At 35.8% G+C, this 22,206-nt stretch overlaps 1 protein-coding gene and 1 pseudogene across 1 annotated transcript; both read right to left on the reverse strand.

The window, feature by feature from the left end:
- Positions 1-2,648: 2,648 nt before the first annotated feature.
- Positions 2,649-10,013, reverse strand: LOC133824311 (uncharacterized; annotated as a pseudogene).
- Positions 10,014-20,309: 10,296 nt separating this feature from the next.
- LOC133822795 (trans-resveratrol di-O-methyltransferase-like) lies at positions 20,310-21,819 on the reverse strand. The gene is made up of 2 exons (XM_062255239.1): positions 20,908-21,819; positions 20,310-20,788 (listed from the first exon to the last, which is right to left on the reverse strand). Exons 1-2 carry the CDS (start codon positions 21,685-21,687, stop codon positions 20,489-20,491), a joined length of 1,080 nt encoding a protein of 359 aa, XP_062111223.1. The 5' UTR covers positions 21,688-21,819; the 3' UTR covers positions 20,310-20,488.
- Between the last annotated feature and the right edge of the window lie 387 nt (positions 21,820-22,206).

Consider the following 22,206-nt stretch of genomic DNA (forward strand, 5'->3'; position numbering starts at 1 on the left):
TAAAAAATAACATAACAAAATTAAAAAAATTAAGGAAATGTAAAATTGAAAAAAAAATAAAATAAAAGAGAATCGTAATTTTTTTTAATGAAAAATTAATTCAACTATGCAAACCTTTAATTGTAATATTACTTCCTCGACAACAGCGCCAAAAATTGATATCGCCCAATAATTCACCTTGTAGTCGCAGTAGTAAACAAGCTATGTTGTATCCCCAGAGAGGCAAAAATACAAATAAAAGGAAAGATTAGTAAAGAGCATTGCTATTAGGTACCATAAGATGTCCAACACCACAAGAGATGACTCCTTATAAGTGGTTAGCAGTTTCCCATATTACTTATTAAATCAAAATATGTGGAACCCGATAATGAATTACACCAATAGCAGTATGATACTATCATGTTGGGCACCACTAGTGCCTTTTAGCAATTCTCATTACTAAATTAGGAAACTAAAAATAAGAAACTTGGAATTAATGTAACTTTGAGAATAAAAAATATTCTTATAAAAATTAAACACTTAATTAAAAAGAATGAGAATAAAAAAGGGAACATGGAAGACACAAGTTTCATTTATGCAAACATATTTTTTTTAATAAAATTGATCCATTCAACACAACTATAATTCTACACCATTAATTATAGTTGAAAAATATATATAATAAAGCTCGCCTTAAAATATGTTCTTAATTAAATTTACACTAATTTCGAATTTTAAAAATCTATCATATTATATACCTTAGAGCAACAAAATACTAATGACTGAATGCCGTAAAAATCATATAATATAACAAATATTCTAAATTAAATCAATAATCTAAATTAAATAAGAAGAGCATGACTAAATTTATATAAAAGACACTAATAAATTTAAAAGAGAAAATTATAAGAAAAAATATTTAATTATAACAAATATAGAAATGAAAAACAAACAAAATCAATATATTAGAAAAATAATGTAGATGTGAATTTCCACAAGAAAATTTAGCTCTATTTGTTTCCAAGGAAAAAACTCAATTAGTGATCTTAAGAGGTCGTCCGGTCTTCTTCCTCTTTGCAGTAATAACAATCATCCTGAAAGGTCCCAGAGGAGTTGAGAAGTCATGATCACATCTCATTATAATTATTAGTTATGAAATGACAGAATGTGTCTATTGTGCAATTCTAATTAACAACACTAATAGCACTTTCAATGGTGCTCTATCCTATACTTTAAAATACTTTACCAATATACTATTTTTTTCTATTTTACAAAATTTTACATTACACAATCAATTTCTCTTTTTTTTCTCTCCATATTATTTAAACATTAAATTTTTTTAAGAATATTTTTTATTTAATTCAAATATTTTATCTAATGGTCAATAATATTCTTATATATTTTAATATTTACAATATCTACCCACGTATAATATCACATAATTATATTATATTTTAAATTTATCTAAATTTATAAGGTAAATACTCATTTGGTACCCTGTGTTTTATCAAAATACATACTTGGTACCTTGTGTTTATAATAATGATCATTCAGTACCATCTATTTTCAATTTGTAGCATTTTGGCACCCTCTGCTGCAATTCGGTCAACTCATATTTCAAATATGACAAATTTACCTCTCTTTTTTAATGATTTATTTGATTTTCTTTTTGTTTTTATTATTTTAAAATGTATTAAAAATATTTTATGAATTAATAAAACAAAAAATAATGTATAATTACAACTTTGAAAAAAAAATTAATAAACAAAAATAAAAAATTAAATCTAACCCTTAAAACTTAAACCAAAAAAATCAAAATCAACACCCTAAACTTAAAAGCCAAAATTTAAAATAAATTCAAACAAAAATAGTTTGATTAAAACTTAAAAAAATTATTAGGTTTTAGTTTACTTTAATTAATTTAAAAATAATGGTTTTAGTTTTTCTAAATTATATTTCAAATTAAACATATTTATGTTTATTTAATTAATTAAAATAGTTTTATTAGATATTTTTATTTTAAAATTAATTTATATTATTTTTATTTAAAAATTTACATTTAATTGAACCATTACATTTTATAAAACAATTCTTATTTTATTAATTTAAAAATTATTTTTGAATCATTTTAAAATAACAAAAACAAAAGAAAATCAAATAAATCATTAAAAAGAGGGGCAATATGCACTACAAGAAAAAACAGTATTCATAACACTTAAAAAGTGCTATCGGGGACTATTGATAGCACTTCTGAAAATGCTAACGTAGCCCATGTTATTAAAAGTCCAGTCTTTTCTATAACATTTTTTGAATGTTATGTTCGGTGTTATCTTAAACTATTCAATAACACAATTTTAGGTGCTATAATATTCAAATAATAACATTTAGATAGAGTTTTTGATTATAAATTTGAAGTTTAATCTTGTATTTTTTTCATAACACTTTTCAACTGTTACATTTGATTATTTTGATAACATTTTTAGTTTGTTATATTATATAAACCATAACAATTTTTTACGCTTATTATATGCTTTTAAATCATAACATATAGTAATAAAATTTTAAATTTTATTTTGATAAATATACTTATATGGTTTTTTTTTTAATTAAAAGATTTTCATTATTGTATTTTGATAAAAAAAATTCAAAATTAATCATAAAATGTAATTCTCAATAGATTGATAAACCATAAGTATTACATTAAACAATAACTAATTCAAACCATGAATGTGTCTACTTCATGAGATCTTAGTTCTAACTTAAGTTTGAAAGCATAACATAATAAAGTTTTATAATCTTGAACAATTTTTACTTCAAAAATGAAAAATAGAAACATTACAAGATACACAAAAGTAAACCATGCGTGAAACTTGCTCCATCCTTCAATTCATCATCCTTTGTGCACTTGTCTTTGTTGTGAGCCCATTTGTTTAGCTACAACAAAATTTAAATAAGTAATGCTTCAACTTAAAGTTATAGTAAACTAAAAGAGTACATAAAAAAAGTTAATTACCTAAATATAACTTTATCAGCTGGCCATGCAATTATACTACAAGCAAAATCTGCTCTATAAAAAGATAATATTAGGGCCTTCTCACCTTAAAGAATGCAACCGTCCAACAACAACAGACTTCTCATGCCAAAAAAATGGTGTGGGTTTAACATGCTTCTTGATGATAGACTGCATAAACATAATACCAAAAATCAGCTTGACCCAAATTATATATTTGTGTTTGTGTGTGTGTGTATTATATACATGCGTTTATAATCAAAGCAAGAGAAACTGGGAGCATCAAATAAAGTAAGTTTTCTCATTGAAATGTTTCCATCAACACTTTGTCTCAAATTAAAAGGTAGGTGTAAAAATCGGGTCATTTAAAAGTTAAAAGATGCCATTGGTGCTCTAAACCAAATGTTTGTTTTCTAATCCAATCACACAATTTAATTGATAAAGCTGAGATGCCAGGCATCATTAATGCCACACAAACAATTACTCTAGAGTCCAGACTAAAACTAACAAACAAGGTTAATAAACTGATTCATAAACACAAAAATAAATCATTGGTAATGAAAGTTACTACCACCAATTTTTTTTTTTTAACTAGGCTCTCCACCTAAAAAATTTGAACAAGAAACCATAGAAATTGCTATGTAGGTGCCCAGGAAAAATTTGAACAACAGATCTTGTTGGAGTAAATTACATGCCTCACCATTTGAGCTACCCCTCTTAAGTTACTACCACCAAATTAACTAGTTCAGATTAAAATATTTTCAAAGGTTTCCTTACCAAAATTTATTTTCATTAGTTCCAATGAGAATTGTTTGGAAGCACATGCTATAGAAGAAAGTTGTATATCCTTATCTAGTAAAATTTCAGAACTCTTTTCAAGTCCCGCATAGAATTATGTTGCATTAAACTTCCAAGATTTAGAATATTAACTGCTATAAAAAATACAAACCATTGTACCTTATTTGGATAATGAACTCCACTTGGTGGTCTAGGAATGTGTACATGGAAGGCTGGACACTTGTAGAACACTGACCTAAATAAACAGAAACAAATTGTGAAAGATCGCACCCTCAGCATCCACATTCTAAGGCAAAATTAGATACCAGCCCAAAAAGCAAAACAAAATAAGAAGATCAGAATAAAAATTTCAAGTGGTCATGGAAATTAATAATCTGTTTTCAAGACAGACATAAACAAGCTTTAATCCTTTATTATTTATTTATTTTTCAAAAGAAACAAACTTGTATTTATTGTAAAGCTAATACAAGGAAAATGTGGTATGAATAAGCACAATATGCAAAACACTTGGGGATTGTAAATTAACAAATTACAAAACACAATTCCAATCCCTGGCAAAACCAGAGAACAATACTACCTTAAACTTTTAACATTATACACCAATTTTGCTACCCAAAATTCAAACTTAACCCAAAGAGTTTCCCTGGTAGCTTCAACATCCTAAAAAAACTTCTAATTCATTTCCAGCAATATCTTGTGTACTGAATTAGTACACAGCAATAATGTAATATTATTAATGTTTCAAAAACTATTATATCGTAAATAGATGCATTACTTTAAAGCAATACCTACCCGGAACTTGGCACACTGTAGGTTTGCACGTGAGAAGAATACATCTCTAAGACAAGCATGGATGAAGTCCACATAAGACAAATCCTACAATTCCACATAAACATATTAAGTGAAACTTCAAAAACAAAGTAAGCAAGAGTGTTGTCTTTATTAAATGAAGCTTTCCTTCTTTCAATGAAGAAATATTTCTCTAGAAACCATATCTTGGCTAACCAAAATGTGAAATTCTACTGCAAGACTTTCATTATTTTTCTTATAAAACCAAAACTGTTGTTGCAAGCACAAGGTTGTGAAAAATTACCAGTTTTGAAAGATCAAGGCCAGAAAGTTTAACACCTCGAAATCTAACTTTCTACTTAAGACAGCATTGATTTCCTCCATAAGTCCCTGCAATCAATAATTTATGGTTGGCCAGCAGTCACTTATGATGAGTAACAAGAAGATGAAACATGGAAAATCAGATATATTATATCATCTTACATAAGTAAACACACGAAGCTGAAGGAATATAAAATGAAATCTGAAGGAATAATATGTAAACTAAATACCATTTCAGGATCCTGACACACAGTATGCCAACCACTGAACATTGTAGCAAGCATTGAATAAGGCTCTTGTTGAGTCAAAGTATCAACAGTAGTGTAAAATTTCTTCCCCCCTGCAACCAATAATAAATTACATTCAGTCTACCATGCATAGATATGCACTCAATATATTAAGATCTATCTTTCAAAAATAAATTACATTCAGTCTACCATGCAGAAAGAAAAGTTTTCTGTATAATTCAGTGCTTCCAAACACAGTAATATGACTGGCTTACTACTGATTAAGTATCTGAAACAAGTCAGAAGGAAAAAATAATAAATCCTATCTCTGGTATTGATTCATGAGCCAAACAGAAACCAATTTCCACATATCTACAACCAAACTATAGTGTGGATCTACACATAGACAATCCTTAACAAATAAGATGGTGACCGAGGCTGGACCACAACCATCACTTTATAACTGAGTAGGAAACTAAATTTAACTTTGTAATGCTACAGTTCCTAAATCTCAGGAATATGCACAAGAATGCTAAGTAGGTAGCACAGCAAGCATACAACAAACAAAGCTCGTTTGGCTACAAATATCAATCTATTGCTTATCAAAAGCACACCAAAACAGCAAATTCTATAAAAGAAAATATATCCATCCAATACACCATAATACAAAAGCATAAAAAGCTCAATTCAAAAGTCCTTTAAAGCTTTAACCTCAATCTATGGAGCTAATCTATAGTTAATTGACAATAAAATATATACAAATCAATAATCTTAGCTTAGAAAATTACAACCTCTTGAAATAAGAACAAGATTAGAACTTGAATACATAGAAAATAAAAAACAAAAAAGAAAAGTTAGGAACTTGAAAGTACCTGCAAAGAGATTTCATTTCTTCTTTCCTCCCAAATTTTATAAGCCTTTCTCTCTTAGAAGCTACAATAGTCTTTCTTATTCACAACTCCCAATCAACTGCCATAAAAAAACACCACAACTTTAGATAGTCCAGAGCAATTTCTTATTAAAAGAGGGTACTCATTAATTATGAAAATAAAAAACCTTCCTTTGTGTTTAGAAGTTCTTGAAGTGTAGGAGGCACTTTTCTGTAAAGAACTGCAGCTTCGAGGCTCTATTCTGTAAAGAACTGTAGCTTCAACCTTGCAGAATTCTGTAATCCTTTCTATCAATATCTGCAGCTTTCACAAATTTTTTCAAGTTCTGTCCCAATATATAGATTTCATCATATAGGAACCATCCAGAGAGGTAATTTTTTTTGGAGAAAATACTAAAATGGATACAAGATTACCCTAATTTTAAATGATAAAATTGATCCATCATTTGACATAAAATACATATTAATTTGGATAAATAACATGTTTTACTGTGGAAAGTAAAATTATTCAGTTTTTTAATTCTTGAACTGTAAAGAATGACAGAATCCTACTGCAAAGTCTGACATCCTTCAGCTGAAATCGTAACTATGACCTCGAATTAGTATTCATTCCAATCAATATAATGCTAACCAGATTGTACTTTATTTCCTTAGACTTTGTATATATGTTTTGCCCTTCTTTATGATCAATTAAAACAAAATTTAAACACTTCCACTTAGTGTCATTATGTCTAATTTTCATATGTTGGTGAAATGGTCTTACTAGCAAGAAAGTGACAACTGTTTTAGGTTTAACTTTCATAGAAGTAATTGAGCAATTAGGATTATCTGATATTAAATTGAAATTTGAATTAAAAAAGATACCTCACACAGACAAATTTGAATTAAATTGAACTTGTGGACTTTTGTAGATTTCTGAGGCTGGAAGACAACCTCTGTACTCGACCTCACGCATAACTCCTTCCACTCCGAAGCTGAAGCTCCTTCGCTTCGATAATCCCTAGGCGAGTACAAAACTTGGAGCGTCGAATGCGCTGTGATTTCGAAAGAAAAATGCACATGATGACTTAGAGAAACTGAAGACTCAAAAAAAAGTTGATAGAAAAAGATACAAAGGTTAGTGTGTAGATTAGATGTCTCAACCACAGCTAATTTTTATTCAGAAATGGAAATGGATTTTCACCTAATCCAAGCATGCTTGTCGATAATCAGACGACTGACTTTAGATCTTTTGATATTTCTCAAGGCATGGAGATCTTCTGGCTTTCCCTTGAACTCCAGAAATTCTCCAAGTACATATTTATTACCTTTGAGCTCCACCCTGTGTGCAAACAAAATAGTAAAATCTTCCAGTAGTGAAAGCCAGATATCATGGAAACAAATGGACTATATTTGACAACCCCTTTTCTTTAATTTTCTTCAAAATTACATAAGAAACAATATTCCTTTTTCCCTCAATAAAAATGGCATGTGCTCCTTTCTTTAACAAAGCAATAATAATGACTAGACAAGTTTTAAAGAAGACTAAGAAACTTGTTCAAAGCTTAAAATAGTTTAGAGCTCCTTGGAAAATAAAAAACTACAATTGGAAAGCAGTATCTAAATGTCATTTGAAATGACTTCAAAAATAAGGACTTCATTAATGTTCAGACAACCAAAGCAACAATCTCTTATACCTTAAAAAGGAAATAAGTATTTATACTTTATAGTATAGATAAATGACAAACCTATCCCAAATTGGAGCAGTACTGAGAATAAAATTGAGGTTCTGCTGTATAGATTCTTGCATCTCTTTCTTTCCACCTCCAAATGCACCCTTAAGCCAACCAGAAAACATAGGCTTTGTTTCTGGTTTCTGTTGAGTCCACTGGTCATAGGGAATGACTTATGGTGGAAAGGAGCCTGGCTGAATAGTACTGCAAGAAAAGAAGCTCGGTGAAATTAAAGGGAAGACAAACTAAATGTCACAGATGTTACTATCTACAACAACTACAATGTAAAACAAACCTACAAAATGACTGAGATAGGCATGTGCAGTGGTTTAGTGTCTAACTTAAAATGGCCGCATTGTAACCCTTTAATTCACTTCGAATACAAAATAATTATGTTTTCATTGTGGCAATGTACTTTCTAAATTATGCTAGTCTTGCTAGATATCATTCTGATTGACCCCATGTAGGGATCCTCAATTCAATAGCCATAACAATAGGTAGAGAAACATAGAGACATTGAGGGTCAAAGAAAATGGAAAATAGGCCAATCTGATAAGTGTTGTTTAATTGAACATATTGATGAGAACATATTAATGGAGGGGCTTTTCTCCTTTTAAAATCTCTTTCCCTGGTATTTTCTTATCTTGGGGTGATAATATTTCTAAACTTTCTATGTAACACTACTGAGTTTTCCTCATTGTTAAATCTTCTTGAGGGGTTTCAGTTGAGAGTTAAATTAGATGGTAAAAGGGTATGGTCATTGAATCGTCACCTATTTTCTGGATTTTTAAGCCTTCTCTGGGAATTTGGAAGTCTGTGGCACTCAGTAAGGTCAAAACATATTGCTCATGTGATAAGTTTTTTTTTTTTTTTTGCTGGAGACTCGTGTGATAAGGTTTAAACCTGGGATAGGTTGCAAAAGAAATGTCCTCTTCTGTCTTTAAGTTAAAATTTCAGCATCCTATGTGAAAGGTTAATACATAGATCAATTATTCATGCATTGTTCTATGGCTCTGAGACTTTGGTTCCAGTTAGTCAAAGGAGCTACCAGAGAAGGGTGTTGCAGGGATTCCTGGTTTTGGCCATTTACTAGGAGCTTTGTTGGAGTTGGCAAAAAGATCTTGTGTTTTTGTAGTCCAGGTTTTCTGAGAAAGAGAGAGAGAGAGAGAACATTTACAGTTGTCTCTCTGTTTTTTTTTTTAAATACCAAATGTAGTGTAATTAAAACAATTTGGTTTAAGTTTTTTTATTTTATTTTCTTGTAGCTAGGTGAAAATCCATAGTCCTCAGCCAAGTTCTTTGCCTCTTTTCTACAAAAGATTTTTAGCTCCTAATAAACATAGGTACATAAGCACGAACATGTGCACGCATATACATACATAAAAGTAACATGTAAGTTTAAGAAATTTAAACACCATAACAAAAGCTACAGATTTATCTGTGAAATAAAGATACTAAAGGTCAAATCACGAAACATTCAAATCAATCGCATACCAACATTTCAGATTGGGAAGTAAAACTTTGCAAAACAAGTATCCTTTAGGCAAAGCAACTCCTCTTTGTTCAAGATATGATTCAAGAATTGAAGCTTCTTTTCTAGTCTCCTCCACCTAAAAATAAACAATATGAAAGAAACAACTTGAAGACCAAAATCCAGACAAAAATACTTGGAATCTGTAGATTTGGTTATGCATGCATATCCATGACATTACTTGATACGTATACATCATTTATTTCCCCATTTGAAGCATTACTTTTGCTTTTGCTGTCAAATACCATGAGTATCACATAAACAACCAAGTAAAGTGAACAGCAAACTAAACTAAACCAAAGACAGCAATAAGCAAAGGCATTTGATATATAAAAGTACTGAAATTAAAAAGCTCCATTCAGAAAGCATTGATTTTTAAAGCTACTTACTGGGTTAGGAAGATGTTCTGTTTTATTTTTGGTCTCACACGACCAACTACCATCCGCATTGATCAACACAAATCCAACAAGATTCTTGACAGATACAACCACTGCCCCTCTGCACCAAAAACAGAAAAGTAACAACTTCGTAAGCAGAAACAAAGCAAATTGAGTTGAAGTAGACATCTTTGACCCTTCTTCTATTATGTTGAGCTAGTTAACAGAGTAGTAGTACAAGGTTATATAATGAGAGTATCGTAGTTGCACTGTTGAGAACAAAAAGATGAGGTTTTTATTTATAATTTATAATTTTGGGAAAGAAATTTGCATAACCTTTGGTGAGGAGAACCAGATCGATGTTCTGTCGAGTGCCGGTGTCAGCATCGGGAATCCGAAGGCCGACATAGGCCTTCCCACCATAAAGCTTTTCAAGTCTGCAAACAAAAACCCAGAAACAGCAAATTGAAAAGGAAGGGAATTGGTGTTCGAATTGTTGTATATATACATACATATATATATATTTACAGAGAGAGAAACAGAAGTAGCGATCGGCGACAGAGAAGAGGGCATTGGAATCGGAGGTCTCGACCTATCGTCATCGTAGAAGAAGCGCTTGAAGACTTTGTAAAGGATGAGACCGCACGGTATCTTGCTGAGAGAGAAAGATAGAGCATGAGAGAGAAACAGAGGAGGCGTAGGGTTATTAGGGATTCTTTTGCTTTTTCATTTGGCGCCTAAGTGAATAATTTACCGCCTAATAAATTTTTTAGTCGTGTCAAACAATAGCGTTTTTTAAAATATGTTATATTTTAATGTAATATATGGGCATAATTGTTGTAGTGATGGTTATATTTGAAATATGAGTTGACCACGTTTCAGCGGAGGGTACCAAATTGGTAGGAATCACAAATAGAGGGTATCAAATGATCATTATTATAAACATAAAGTGTCAATTTTGTATTTCAATAAAACATAGGGCACCGAATGAGTATTTACCCAAATTTATAAGATGATTTAAAATATCAACTAATCCAAAAAAAAAAAAATTATAATTCTCAGCCATTAGGTGTGCTCTTACATTATACTATATATCATCTTTTCTATTTCTTCTCTACATCATTTAAATATTCTATTTTAAATGTATTTTAGTCAATTTAAATATTTTCTTAATATATTTTTACATCATTTCATTATTATATTTGTATATATCATACTATATTTATATACACATACATATAGGTTGGGCTCAAAATATTCGGCCCAAATATTTTACTGTTTTGGGTAAAGTAAAACAGAGCGTTTTAGCCTGGTGGAGGAGCCAGAATCAGAGGCTGTGGATCAAAGGCGGGCCTTGCCTTTGTCTTCTGCATACCTAAAAGATTCGAAAGCGTTTTGGCAGAAAATTCAGTTATTCCTTCAACCAATCAGGAAGTAGATTTAACCAACTAACTTCTTAGTATTTTTTACCTTATTAATACCATGATCTCGTTTAGAGAAAGGATCAGAATCTGAGTTAAGCATTGGAGTGTCTTTCTTGCAGGTACTCCAAGATGGTTTGACGGTAATAGGGTCCATCCAATAGCCGAGACCGCTCCTGAACTGCTAAATTCTGAAGAGGAATGGATGTGGACAATATATATAGATGGGGCCTCCAATTTGCAAGGGGCTAGGGTTGGCGTCGTATTGGAAGCACCCTCTGGGTTACAAATTTAGGAAGCCATACGGTTGGAGCAACTTGCCACAAATAACGAAGCCGAATATGAAGCCTTGATCTATGGACTAGAATTGGCACGAAGCATGGGCAACAAGCGACTACGAGTCAGAGGAGATTCGAAGCTGATAACAGAACAAGTGGCTGGCAATTTTGACACTAAGGCACCCTCTCTGACCAACCTATTGGAAAAGGTATCCACATTAAAGTCACAATTCTAACCGTTCGAGCTCATACAAATACCCAAGGAGCTAAATCAGAAGGTAGATGCCCTTGCAAAGAGAGCCTCTGTGGGGGGAATGCCCGCGTCACTCATCAATTTCTACAACCCCTACACAGGAAGCTACGAGAGTGTGTTCCATCTCAACAGAGCCTGAATGTTGGATGGACCCTATTACCAGGTATCTGACCAAATCTGAACTGCCTACCAATGCAAAAGATGCCATGCTTCTGTGCCTTAGAACCCAACGCTACTCCATTATCACTGGGAGGTTGTATCGCAAGTCCTTTAATGGCCCTACTCACGGTGCTTGTGCCCCACAAAAGCAAAAAGATTATTAGAAGAAATCCATGAAGGAGCCTGTGGGAACCACACGAGGGGACGAAGCTTAGCACACAAAGCACTAACAGCAGGGTACTACTAGCCATACATGATGACGGAGGCACGTGATTATGTGAAAATATGCGACAGATGCCAACGATTTGCACCTACCATACACGAACCAGCGCAAATCCTGCATTCTGTTGTCGCCCCATGGTCATTTCCAAAGTGGGGGATGGATGTAGTCGGAGAACTACCCAGGGCTGCTGGAGGAAAACGATACGCCATGTTAGCCACTGATTGCTTCACAAAATTGATTAAAGTAGAGGCTTACGTTATAGTCATCAAAACAAACCCCATGAGTTTTATAAGGAAGCATATCATCTGCCAGTTCGAGATCCCATGGGAAATAGTTGTTGATAACGGGGCCCTGTTCCAAAATGCAAAAGTACAAGGACTGTGTGACACATACAAAATAAAGTTAAGCTTTGCTTCTGTCACCTATCCCCAAGGAAATGGTCAAGCAAAAGCTTCTAACAAGGTCATTTTTGCCAACATTAAAAAGAACCTAGAAGATAAAAAAGGCGCGTGGGTAGAAGAATTACTAAAGGTGCTATAGGCATACAGGACAAAAAAAAGAACCTCCATGGGCGAGTCGCCCTACGCTTTGGTATACGGAACAAATGCCATTATCCCTACAGAGATGGGCCTGCCAACACTTCGTATAGAAATCGCTTTTGATCTAAGCATGAATAACGAGCAGCTAACCCACAACCTCAACCTCTTGGACGAATTACGTATGATAGCACAAATCAGACACGAAAAAAAATACCAAAAGGCAGCAGAATGCTATTACAACAAGAGGGTCCACTCACGCTCATTTAAGAAGGGAGATTGGGTTCTGCGTAAAGTTACTGGCAATCAAAAGAAGCTAGAGCCTAACTGGGAGGGTCCTTTTGAAGTTACAGAAGCGTTGGGGTGAGGATCTTACACTCTGAAGAACATACATAGTGGCAAAAATGTACCACGTACTTGGAACTCAATGTCTTTAAAACATTACTACTGTTAAAAGTTGTATGTACTCCAAAGTTCAAAAGTAATAAAACATCTTTCCTTTTTTACATCACTCTACATCACTTTACTTAGTCAACATTTGCTAACGCAAATCTGCATAAGGAATCTCTCTAACGCACCATAAACAGTGCACACGTGTGAACAATGCCACACTACTTGCTCTACACCAGGAGCTACTATTACATGTATACTTTAACATATCCTTACCTACCTATATGGGTTAACGTATTATTCATGTGCACTACACCCCACCTACCACTTCCAATATAAATATGGCCCTATGATGATCAATTAAACACACAAAACACACACAGAGGCATGATGTCTCCATCAATCTCCTAATTCTCTTACGAGCAAAGGCTTACGATTTCGCCTAGCCAACCTTTAAACAATGAGTCGTTCTACTTCACTCGTGGCATTTGAACAATGCGTTCCACATCAAGGATCGCATTACACAACCAAAAGTGTTCTAATCTAACCTGACTAAAACAACGAGGAGCTAGGGCTAGTCATTTCACAGTCTAATCTGACCTGATTACGCGAGTTTGGCTATCCGGTCAGGGTAATATTCACCATCTACCATGTCCTCTTACTTTGCTAAGAAAACAGAGGAGCCCCATCGGGACGAGCAAACAGAGGAGCCCTACCCATGTAGTCTAATCCGCCCTGACTACTACAGCAGAACCATCGGACACCCCACTTTGGCTCTGCCTCAGTTACAGAGTAACTGCTTTGGCAATCCAAGAATGGGAGGAACTTTTCCAGTACTCATACCCACGTCTTACCCGCTGGTTGTCTCTATTGGGTTCAATGGCCCACCCCCTTCTTTGGGGAGCCTATCTCAGCAAAAGGCACCCAATACACCAAGGTATGAGTGCAATGGAAAGATGACTGATCTTAGGTTTTGCAATTCTTGGCTCAGCCTCGACGCCCAGCCCTGCATGCTGTGTTCCGTGTCTGAGCTCAGCCACGTTGCCTCCTCTCACAAATGGTAGAGCATCTAAGTTTCTCTTTCACGCACCCAAGGGGACGGCTTAGTTCTAAGGAGAGAACAACACACTCAACTCTCTCAATGAACACAAGAGCAACACACTCAACTCTTTCAACGATCGCCAGGATAATGAAAACGTATTTTGTACATCAACAACTTATCAAAAGATCACTTTTATTTATAAAATATGTTATGTTAAATATCACATTACAATTATTTACATAATTCATCGTTGTTTTTTGTTTGAGACACATATAACGTTACTTGTTACGTACAACTTCTGCTACTGGCTAATCCCACTGAATATGACGTACATACTTCACCATCGCATTCTCTAGCTTCGGATGACCTATCCCGTATCGCTCGCACGATATGTAGTATGGAATTCTGCTTCTCACTAACTCATTTAACGCCCACGTTGAGTACAACCACTGTGGCTTATCAAAGATTCGGCTCAGAAATGGCACGTTTACCCAATCACGGTGTTCACCTGAAATGGAAATATCATCAAAACCATTCAATCCCCTTAAAACCCTGCACCCATAACTAACTCCACACTTAACTGGGCATTCTCTCCCACCATTTGTACATGTTTCTCCTATATCTCTCACGCAAAAGCCTAAAGGGTCTGTGAAGCCTCTCATCAACACACGTCAACCGAACCTCACCAGCTGCAATATTATCATTATCATAATATCAAACGAACATATTCAACAATAGAGAGCACAAAACACAACGAATTTTTATTTACGATACAATTCTACATATACAATGTACATTATCTCAGTACTATGCACATCATTACAACTAACATTGTCCAAAAATTACCAAGTGAGGAGGATGAACACATATGTACATCCTATAAAAGCTATGTCAACCGTTCTACGACACCTCTTTCACTCCTCGACATTGCTTCTGTCGCTGGTATCGACACTCTGTCCGCCCCTTTTTCTGCTACCATTTGTCCAGATGCCTTTCCCGCAACCTCTGCAATGGAAATAGTACCTGAGACAGAAGCCACCTACCCTGTAACATCCCTTTCTTCGGTAGGTTCTCAACTTGCAGTATAGATCAAACCCAGGGCATCATCCCTTTACCTCAATTTCTCCAGATGCTGCACTGGGTAGTTGATTTGCAGATCCCCAAGCTCACCGAGGTACTGATCGACGTCATATTATCCAATCTTCACGTCTATACTTTTACATTACATCTTCATCTTCACCCATTTCTCCTCTGGGGTCTGCTTCTTTTTGTGTAACACAAGATCCATACACTTTGCAATGTCCACTTCGATAATTCTCACGAACTTACGTTTGGTAATTTCTCTATCTCTAATACGCTGCCTTGTGGCCTCCACTGCTGCCTTTTCCATCTTCAGCAAATCGAACAGGTCGTACACTTAATACATAAAACACGAATTTCAACCATACCATCATCGTGACAGTCTCTACATCACATACCTCAGTCATTTCTTTCAAATGTCACTCTTTTTTCGCTATGACCCCCTCTTTCTCCTTCAACTCAGCGTTTAACTGAAGCTCTGCCTCCAGCTTCTGCTTCCGTAAATTTGCAACGTTCATCTCTAACCCCTCCACCTTCCGTTGCAACTACTTCCTCTCCTTCTCCCACAACTCCTTATTCGTTTGCAAAGACACCACATCTTCCTACAAATCATTAATAATGTTATTAAACATCACCATCCGCTTCTTATGCTCCATGCAGAACTAGCTCTTCTCCATCCAATTGTTGGTCATCGTCACTAAATCTGCCTTCAGCTTATCACGCTCCATCTCTAGTTCAACAGACCCTACCAACTTTGCCTCAGTGGATGCCACTTTCTCCTTCACCTCTGCCAGCTCTACTTCTAGATTTTTTACAACCTCTACAAGCATTTCCCGGTTAGTTTCGGCCACCCTTCTCCCCATACGTTCCTCCTCGAGCATGGCCGCCTGTTCAGCCATCTTAGTGTTGTTCTGAACAGCCGCTGCATACTCCCTCCTAGCAGCAGACGCGCATACATAGCTTTACAAAAATTCAATACATTTGTCAAACTTCAAAGAAATACACAATATATGAGTAAAATCATAACACATAAAGGATATTCACACAAATATTCCAGCAAGTAATACTCACCATCCATATATGATCAGACGCTTGTTGTAGCAAGTCACCTTGACAACTCAGCAACCTAACCGCTTCAGCAGGAAGATGCGACCGACTTATGCGCAGCATCTCTTCCATCACCTCCATTGACGCAGTCGGCATAAACTCTGGCAATCCCTCTCCTCTGCCAATTACTTCTATCCTTGCTAAAGCAGTGATAGAAGCAACGGGGGCAACTGGTTCCCCGCCTACTAGTGATGATACCACGAGGCTATCAAACGCCAACGCAGTTAATCCCAACTCAGGGAGTTGTGGCATGGAAGACGAGCAATAAACCCTTTGCCAACATCCTCACCTAGTTTACTCGGCAAAAATACCAGCGTCTGCACCACAGAGGACGTCAGCTGCTCTAGGAAGGTGTTGGGTGAGTCAAAATTGTTCATCGTCTCTGGGGACAAGATAATGACCTCCCCTGAGGATGGCCCTACCGCTGCAGAAGTGGGGGCAAGCATCGACACCCGAGCTCTGGCCTCCTACGACCTTAGTAGCTTCTGACCTTTGAGGAACAGGAGCAGTTTCCAAGTTGATTGCTTGGCTTGCATCTATTGGACATGAAGGGCTACCTGTGGTTCCCGAGCAACCCCCGAAAGCTTCCTCTAAAAAATAGTTCTTACAGGAGGCAGAGGCGGAATGTTTCCCCTCTAATCCATGCCTGTTAGTAGGGCAGGTGTCAAAGCCTCGAGACAAGGCAGAAACAGAAGTCACCACTTCCACAGAGCCAAGAAAGACGTTGGGAGATTTCGCCCCCACTAGCGTGTCATCAAGCGCCCGTGTGTGAGCCGTCATCCCTGGCGATTTGAATGTTGTAGAGGATAGAGCCACTGGAGGCAAGTCATATTTTGAGCCATCTCCCAGAGAGGATCCTGATGTGGAGGAAGAAGGGGAAGGCTTAGCTTGATGAGCAGCGTGGGCGGACCCCATAGATGTCTTGGAGAGAGACAAAGCCTGCCCGAGTGACAATTTCCAGGTCGTAAGCTTAGGAATTGTCAAGGAAGAGCCTCTAGTGGTAGAAGCAGACCCTCTCGAGACACGGAGTTTGGACGAAATTACTTTCCCATCGTCTGAATCCTCATCAGAGGACTCTTCCTGTGACTTCCTCTTCCCCAGAGCGTCCTTTGAAAAACGCACCTATTGAAGTGGTTGGATTTGCAGAGCTACTGAGGGCATGGAGGATCGCCCTTGTATGCGAGCCAGATCAGATTTGTCTGGGGAAGCATCTAAAGCGTGGGGTGGCTCAAGGCCATCTTTCTCTTTGCTCTCAGGAGCCCCAAGCCCTAGGCGCATGCTGCAAATGTTTTAGAGCACGCCCTTTCATTCTTAGTCCTTGATAATTTTAGAGTCGAGGAGGCAGGGGGAGACCTCTATAAGAACGCTCCCAACTGCTTCGCACATACAGCCGTGACTTTGGCGAAGGACATGTCACCCTTCTGCATTTTGAATCGCATGGCCCCTAATCAGTTTGGTCCGGGAAGTAGAGGCGAGTCATAATTTGCATACAATAGGGATTCATGACCCCTCTGATGCTAATGGCAGTTTTTTAAGACTCGTGGAGGAGTCCCTTCTCTGTCAACAAGCTCTGCCTCTCAGGGTTCATGCTGACTTGAGGCCACGAAAAATCTGGGGCATAAGGCATAATTGAAACACAAAGGACCGTGTGAATAGTCAATCATTTAAAACAAAAAATATACACATTAAAAGAAGAAGAACAATGCAGAGACGAGGCGCACCTCTTAAAACCCTAGCGAGGCAGAAAATTTCTTGGGGCAAAAACTCAGGGTACCATGCACCTCCGACAGCGAAGAAGTACTTATTCCAATTCCTGTGGGAATTGTCAAAATCAGTGAAAATTGTTCGGTCCTTCTTAGGGGAAAGATAGAAGGTCTTCCAGGGCTTGCCTTCTATTGACTTGTTGGTTGACTTGGTGAAGCATGTGTAAATATCATCTGACTGAATGTTGACATTTCTAAGAGCTCCAATCATCTGGGCCCCAACAATGGATTGAATGGTGTTTGGGAGGAACTGAGAAATGTGAGCCCCGGAGTTTGAAATTATTTGGACCAACAGAGCAGGAAGAGGAAACCGAAGCCACTCAATGTGTCTCAGACTCGTGACGATCTCACCAGATTTGACCACATCCTTAATACGCCATTCTTTTAATTCGAAATCCATGAGTAATCGGATTGTGACATTGTCTGGAATATCGAACGACTTACATATACGGTCGAATGCAGCTTTGTATCCTTTGCCGTCCACGGGTTCAGGGGACGAACGTGAAGCCATAGTTGTAGAAATTCGAGTGGTTGATTATCCACAGAAGAGAAAGGGCAAATGAACTTAGGGTTTTTTCTCTATCTTTCTCTGAAGAAATCAAAATAGGAGATATATGATTTGAGAATGGAATGAAATGATTTGGAACAGTAAAATGAAAAAGGAAATACCACAATTGGGTGTAATGCTCGGTAATTGTGTGCTCAATAAATTTGAGATGACATTTGTCAGGATTCAATATGATTATGTGCACGCAGTGATCCTCGATTGAAGGGAAGCGATGACGTTGGGCAAAAATTTTGAAGACAAAGAGTCGGCCCAAGATTCGAACGGTCTGACAAATATACCACGTTCAAAACTCGGGCCGAAGGGCATCTGTTGGGCTCAAAATAATCGGTCAAAATGTTTTTCTGTTTTGGGTAAAGTGAAACGGAGCGTTTTAGCCCAGGTAGAGGAGCCAGAATCAGAGGTTGCAGATTAGAGGCGGGCCTTGCCTCTGTCTTCTGCATACGTAAAAGATTCAAAAGCGTTTTGGCAGGAAATTCAGTTATTTCTTCAACAAACGAGGAAGTAGATTACACTGACTAACCTCTTAGTATTTTTGACCCTATAAATACCATGATCTCGTTTAGAGAAAGGATCAGAATCTGATTTAAGCATCGAAGTGTCTTTCTTCCAGGTACTCCCAGATGGTTCGACGATCACTGGAGCCATCTTCATTACTGGAAAGAGATCGGAGAACCATAGTTTGATGGCAAGTACTACCCGATTTAGAAAGACAAAATTGTTGCACCAACAATATATATTTTTAAGAAATATATATTGTATAAATAATTGGGTTCACCCAATTAATAGATATTTTCATATTTATATTTATAAATAAAGCATAAAGCTTTTGAAATAATCAACTAAACTATATATTCATAGGGGAATTCTCCTATAGGGGCTCACTTTAAGCCCTACCGGTAGGGCTTTCAGTGTTTACAACCTGTGAACAGTTTTCGGCGCGAATTTTTTATGACCGTGTATATTGTAGCTATTTAGAGCATCCTGCAAATTTTCAGAAAATTCTGAATAATTTACAGTACCGAAAACTAGGTTCACACATGCTGTTGCACACGTGACTAATATTTTTTATGCTCGTGGAAAACAACATGTTTCAACTTAATTTTCGGTACTGTAAACTATTCGGAATTTTCTAAAAATTTGCAGGATGCTCTAAATAGCTACAATATACACGGTCATAAAAAAAGTCGCGTCGAAAACTGTTCACGGGTAGAGAAACACTGAAAGCCCTATCGGTAGGGCTTAAAGTGAAGCCCCTATAAAAAAATTGTCCTATATTCATATACATATATATTGAATATTTATAATTCGGTTAACACTTGCTCCAAAGTTCTGATCAGCTTGTCAACAAATATTTTCATTAGAGTAATGATGTGTACTCAAAATATCATCCAAATATTACACAAGATAATGTACCAGTTTAATTTAACCAATTAACTAGAGAGAATGAAAGAGAAAGTGGAAATGAGAAACATTAACTAAATAAATTGAAGGAGCTACAGTATTCTATAAATCTAGCACGATAGAGTAATATATATGTAAAATAGAGACGCATTATACATTATGCGTTGGAGTGGATTTTCTTCTCAATGTATTTAAAATTTGAAGAAAAAAGTATTCTAGAGCATCCATCAGAGCTGCTCTAATATATAATAATGTATCATGTTTTGCTTCATTCATTAAAATCCATCTCCTAATCAAACATATTATATTTGAATCATACATTAGCTTTACTGTTCAACTAAACGTACGAGTTAAATTCCATTTATGATTTTATTCCTATTTTAACCTACCATAACCTAATTCTATTAAGCCGATCTAGGAATCTAAAGTTACTCAAAACTAAAATCCCCAAATCATGAAGTTTTAATTTTCCATAATATTGCCTGAAAAAATAATACAAGAAGCTATGTTTAAGAAGGCATCCCTTGCTGATGAACAACCTGCATATTGTCAATTTTATTGTGATCAAGTATAATCACAATAGTAATCATATCCTTATTTCAAGGGTCACATAATATATTTACTGATTTTGTTTCTAAGGAAAAACCTCAATTAGTGACTTTAAACCAAATATGGGTGTAATTTTATTGCGAGTGAAACCTGCCTCCAAGAAGAGCTTTTCCCAATCTTTTTGGCTTCTCTCTCTCCCAGAAGACACAATCATCATCAGCAAGTCAAAGCAGAGCTTAGCATCAGTTACTTCAAGTTCATCTTTTTCGTCATTTATTACTATGTCTATTATCACAACCTTTCCTCCACCATTGCTTGGAATAGCTTCTCTACATTTCTTTAAAATCGTCAAGCATTCCTCATCACTCCAGTCATGTAAAACCAACTAAAAAGACGCCAATCAAATCATACAAGAAAAAAAAAAATCAGTTATGACAGTTTTATTCACCAAAACTCTTAAGCAATATCACTTTATATATATATTTATATAATTTCACAACAAACCTTGAGTAGAATTGCATCAGCCTGAGGGATTGCTTGAAACATGTCACCCTCAACAAACTTCAAGTTTTCAGTGTTAGGCAAATTGGCAACCACATGTGGTTGTTCGAGCACTATGCATTTCAGGTGAGGAAATGCCTCATTGAGGATCCTGCAGACTCCTCCTGTGCCACCGCCTACATCGACCAATGAATTTAGTCCCTCAAAAACAGACTTGAAATCTTTAATTACCAAGTTCATCATTCCTGAATCACTAGCCATTGCCTCGTTAAATAGATCACTGAATTCGGTATTTTTGTTAATGTACTCCCAAAAGTTCATCTCATGAGCTGACTCAAATGGCATTGTTGGGGCTGCATCTTTTTGGAGCCAACTTCCAAGAAATTGCGATGCAGTTATAAGAGCTGGATCAAGCATAAGAAGAACAAAGGGTGACAAACATGGGACCTTATCTTTGAGAAGAAGTCTAGATGAAGGTGTTAGATCATATGCCTCTTGTTCTTCTTGATTTTGGCTAACTTTCTTTGCTGTAAAGAAGCCAGAGTGTACTAATAGGCGCATCAGACGATGGACAAAGCCAGTTTTGGCTGGAGGAAATTCAAGGGCAGAGACCAACTCAGGGAGAGTAATGGATTTGCCATGGTTGTTGATTATGTCTGGTATGCCTAGCTCAACCACAGATTTTAGACACATAGAACTTATGTAGCATAGTATATGCTTGTACAAATGGGATTGAGCTTGGAATAACTCGCTATTACTTCCTTCACCATCAATGAGATCCATAATAATATTTTCCAAAATAGCCGAGTATGTATAGTAACTTTTTAAAACCAGAGTACTAAAAAGACTAAAAAAAACAAGAAGAAGAAGACTACAAAAGATATTTTTCAGAAGTGTCACATGTTGAACAAGCTAGGACCCTCCCCGAAGTGATAAGATGCCACATATATATAATTATTGAATATAATAATTATTGAGTGTCCTCGTCATTATATATCCATTAACGATTTTTCTATGGTGGGGGGGTACGAAACGCTGCATCAGTACGCCCATTTTTGTCTAATGTTATTCGATGAAAGAATAAGTTGGACAATATTATAAGTGATACCAAATGTAGACTAATTTTTACTGAATCTCAAGCTCATCTTTGTTTTCAAATGTATTTTACTCCAATTTTTTCAAACGCTAATTTTTGTTTTTTTCTACTTTGCTTTAAATATAAAATTTAAACATTTTATAATTTAAAGCTATATTTATTTGTATACTAAATACAAATAAATTAATTATTTTTATTAAATTTAT

Source organism: Humulus lupulus, chromosome 3, assembly GCF_963169125.1.
Source record: "Humulus lupulus chromosome 3, drHumLupu1.1, whole genome shotgun sequence".
In the NCBI taxonomy this organism is placed as follows: Eukaryota; Viridiplantae; Streptophyta; class Magnoliopsida; order Rosales; family Cannabaceae; genus Humulus; species Humulus lupulus.

What these genes read in the sequence shown, in the direction of transcription:
- LOC133822795 (XM_062255239.1), bottom strand. Translation starts at nt 21,687, where the DNA reads ATGGATCTCATTGATGGTGAAGGAAGTAATAGCGAGTTATTCCAAGCT. An exon ending in CTGATGCAATTCTACTCAAG is followed by an intron (nt 20,789 to 20,907) that starts GTTTGTTGTGAA and finishes GCGTCTTTTTAG; the next exon opens with TTGGTTTTACATGACTGGAG.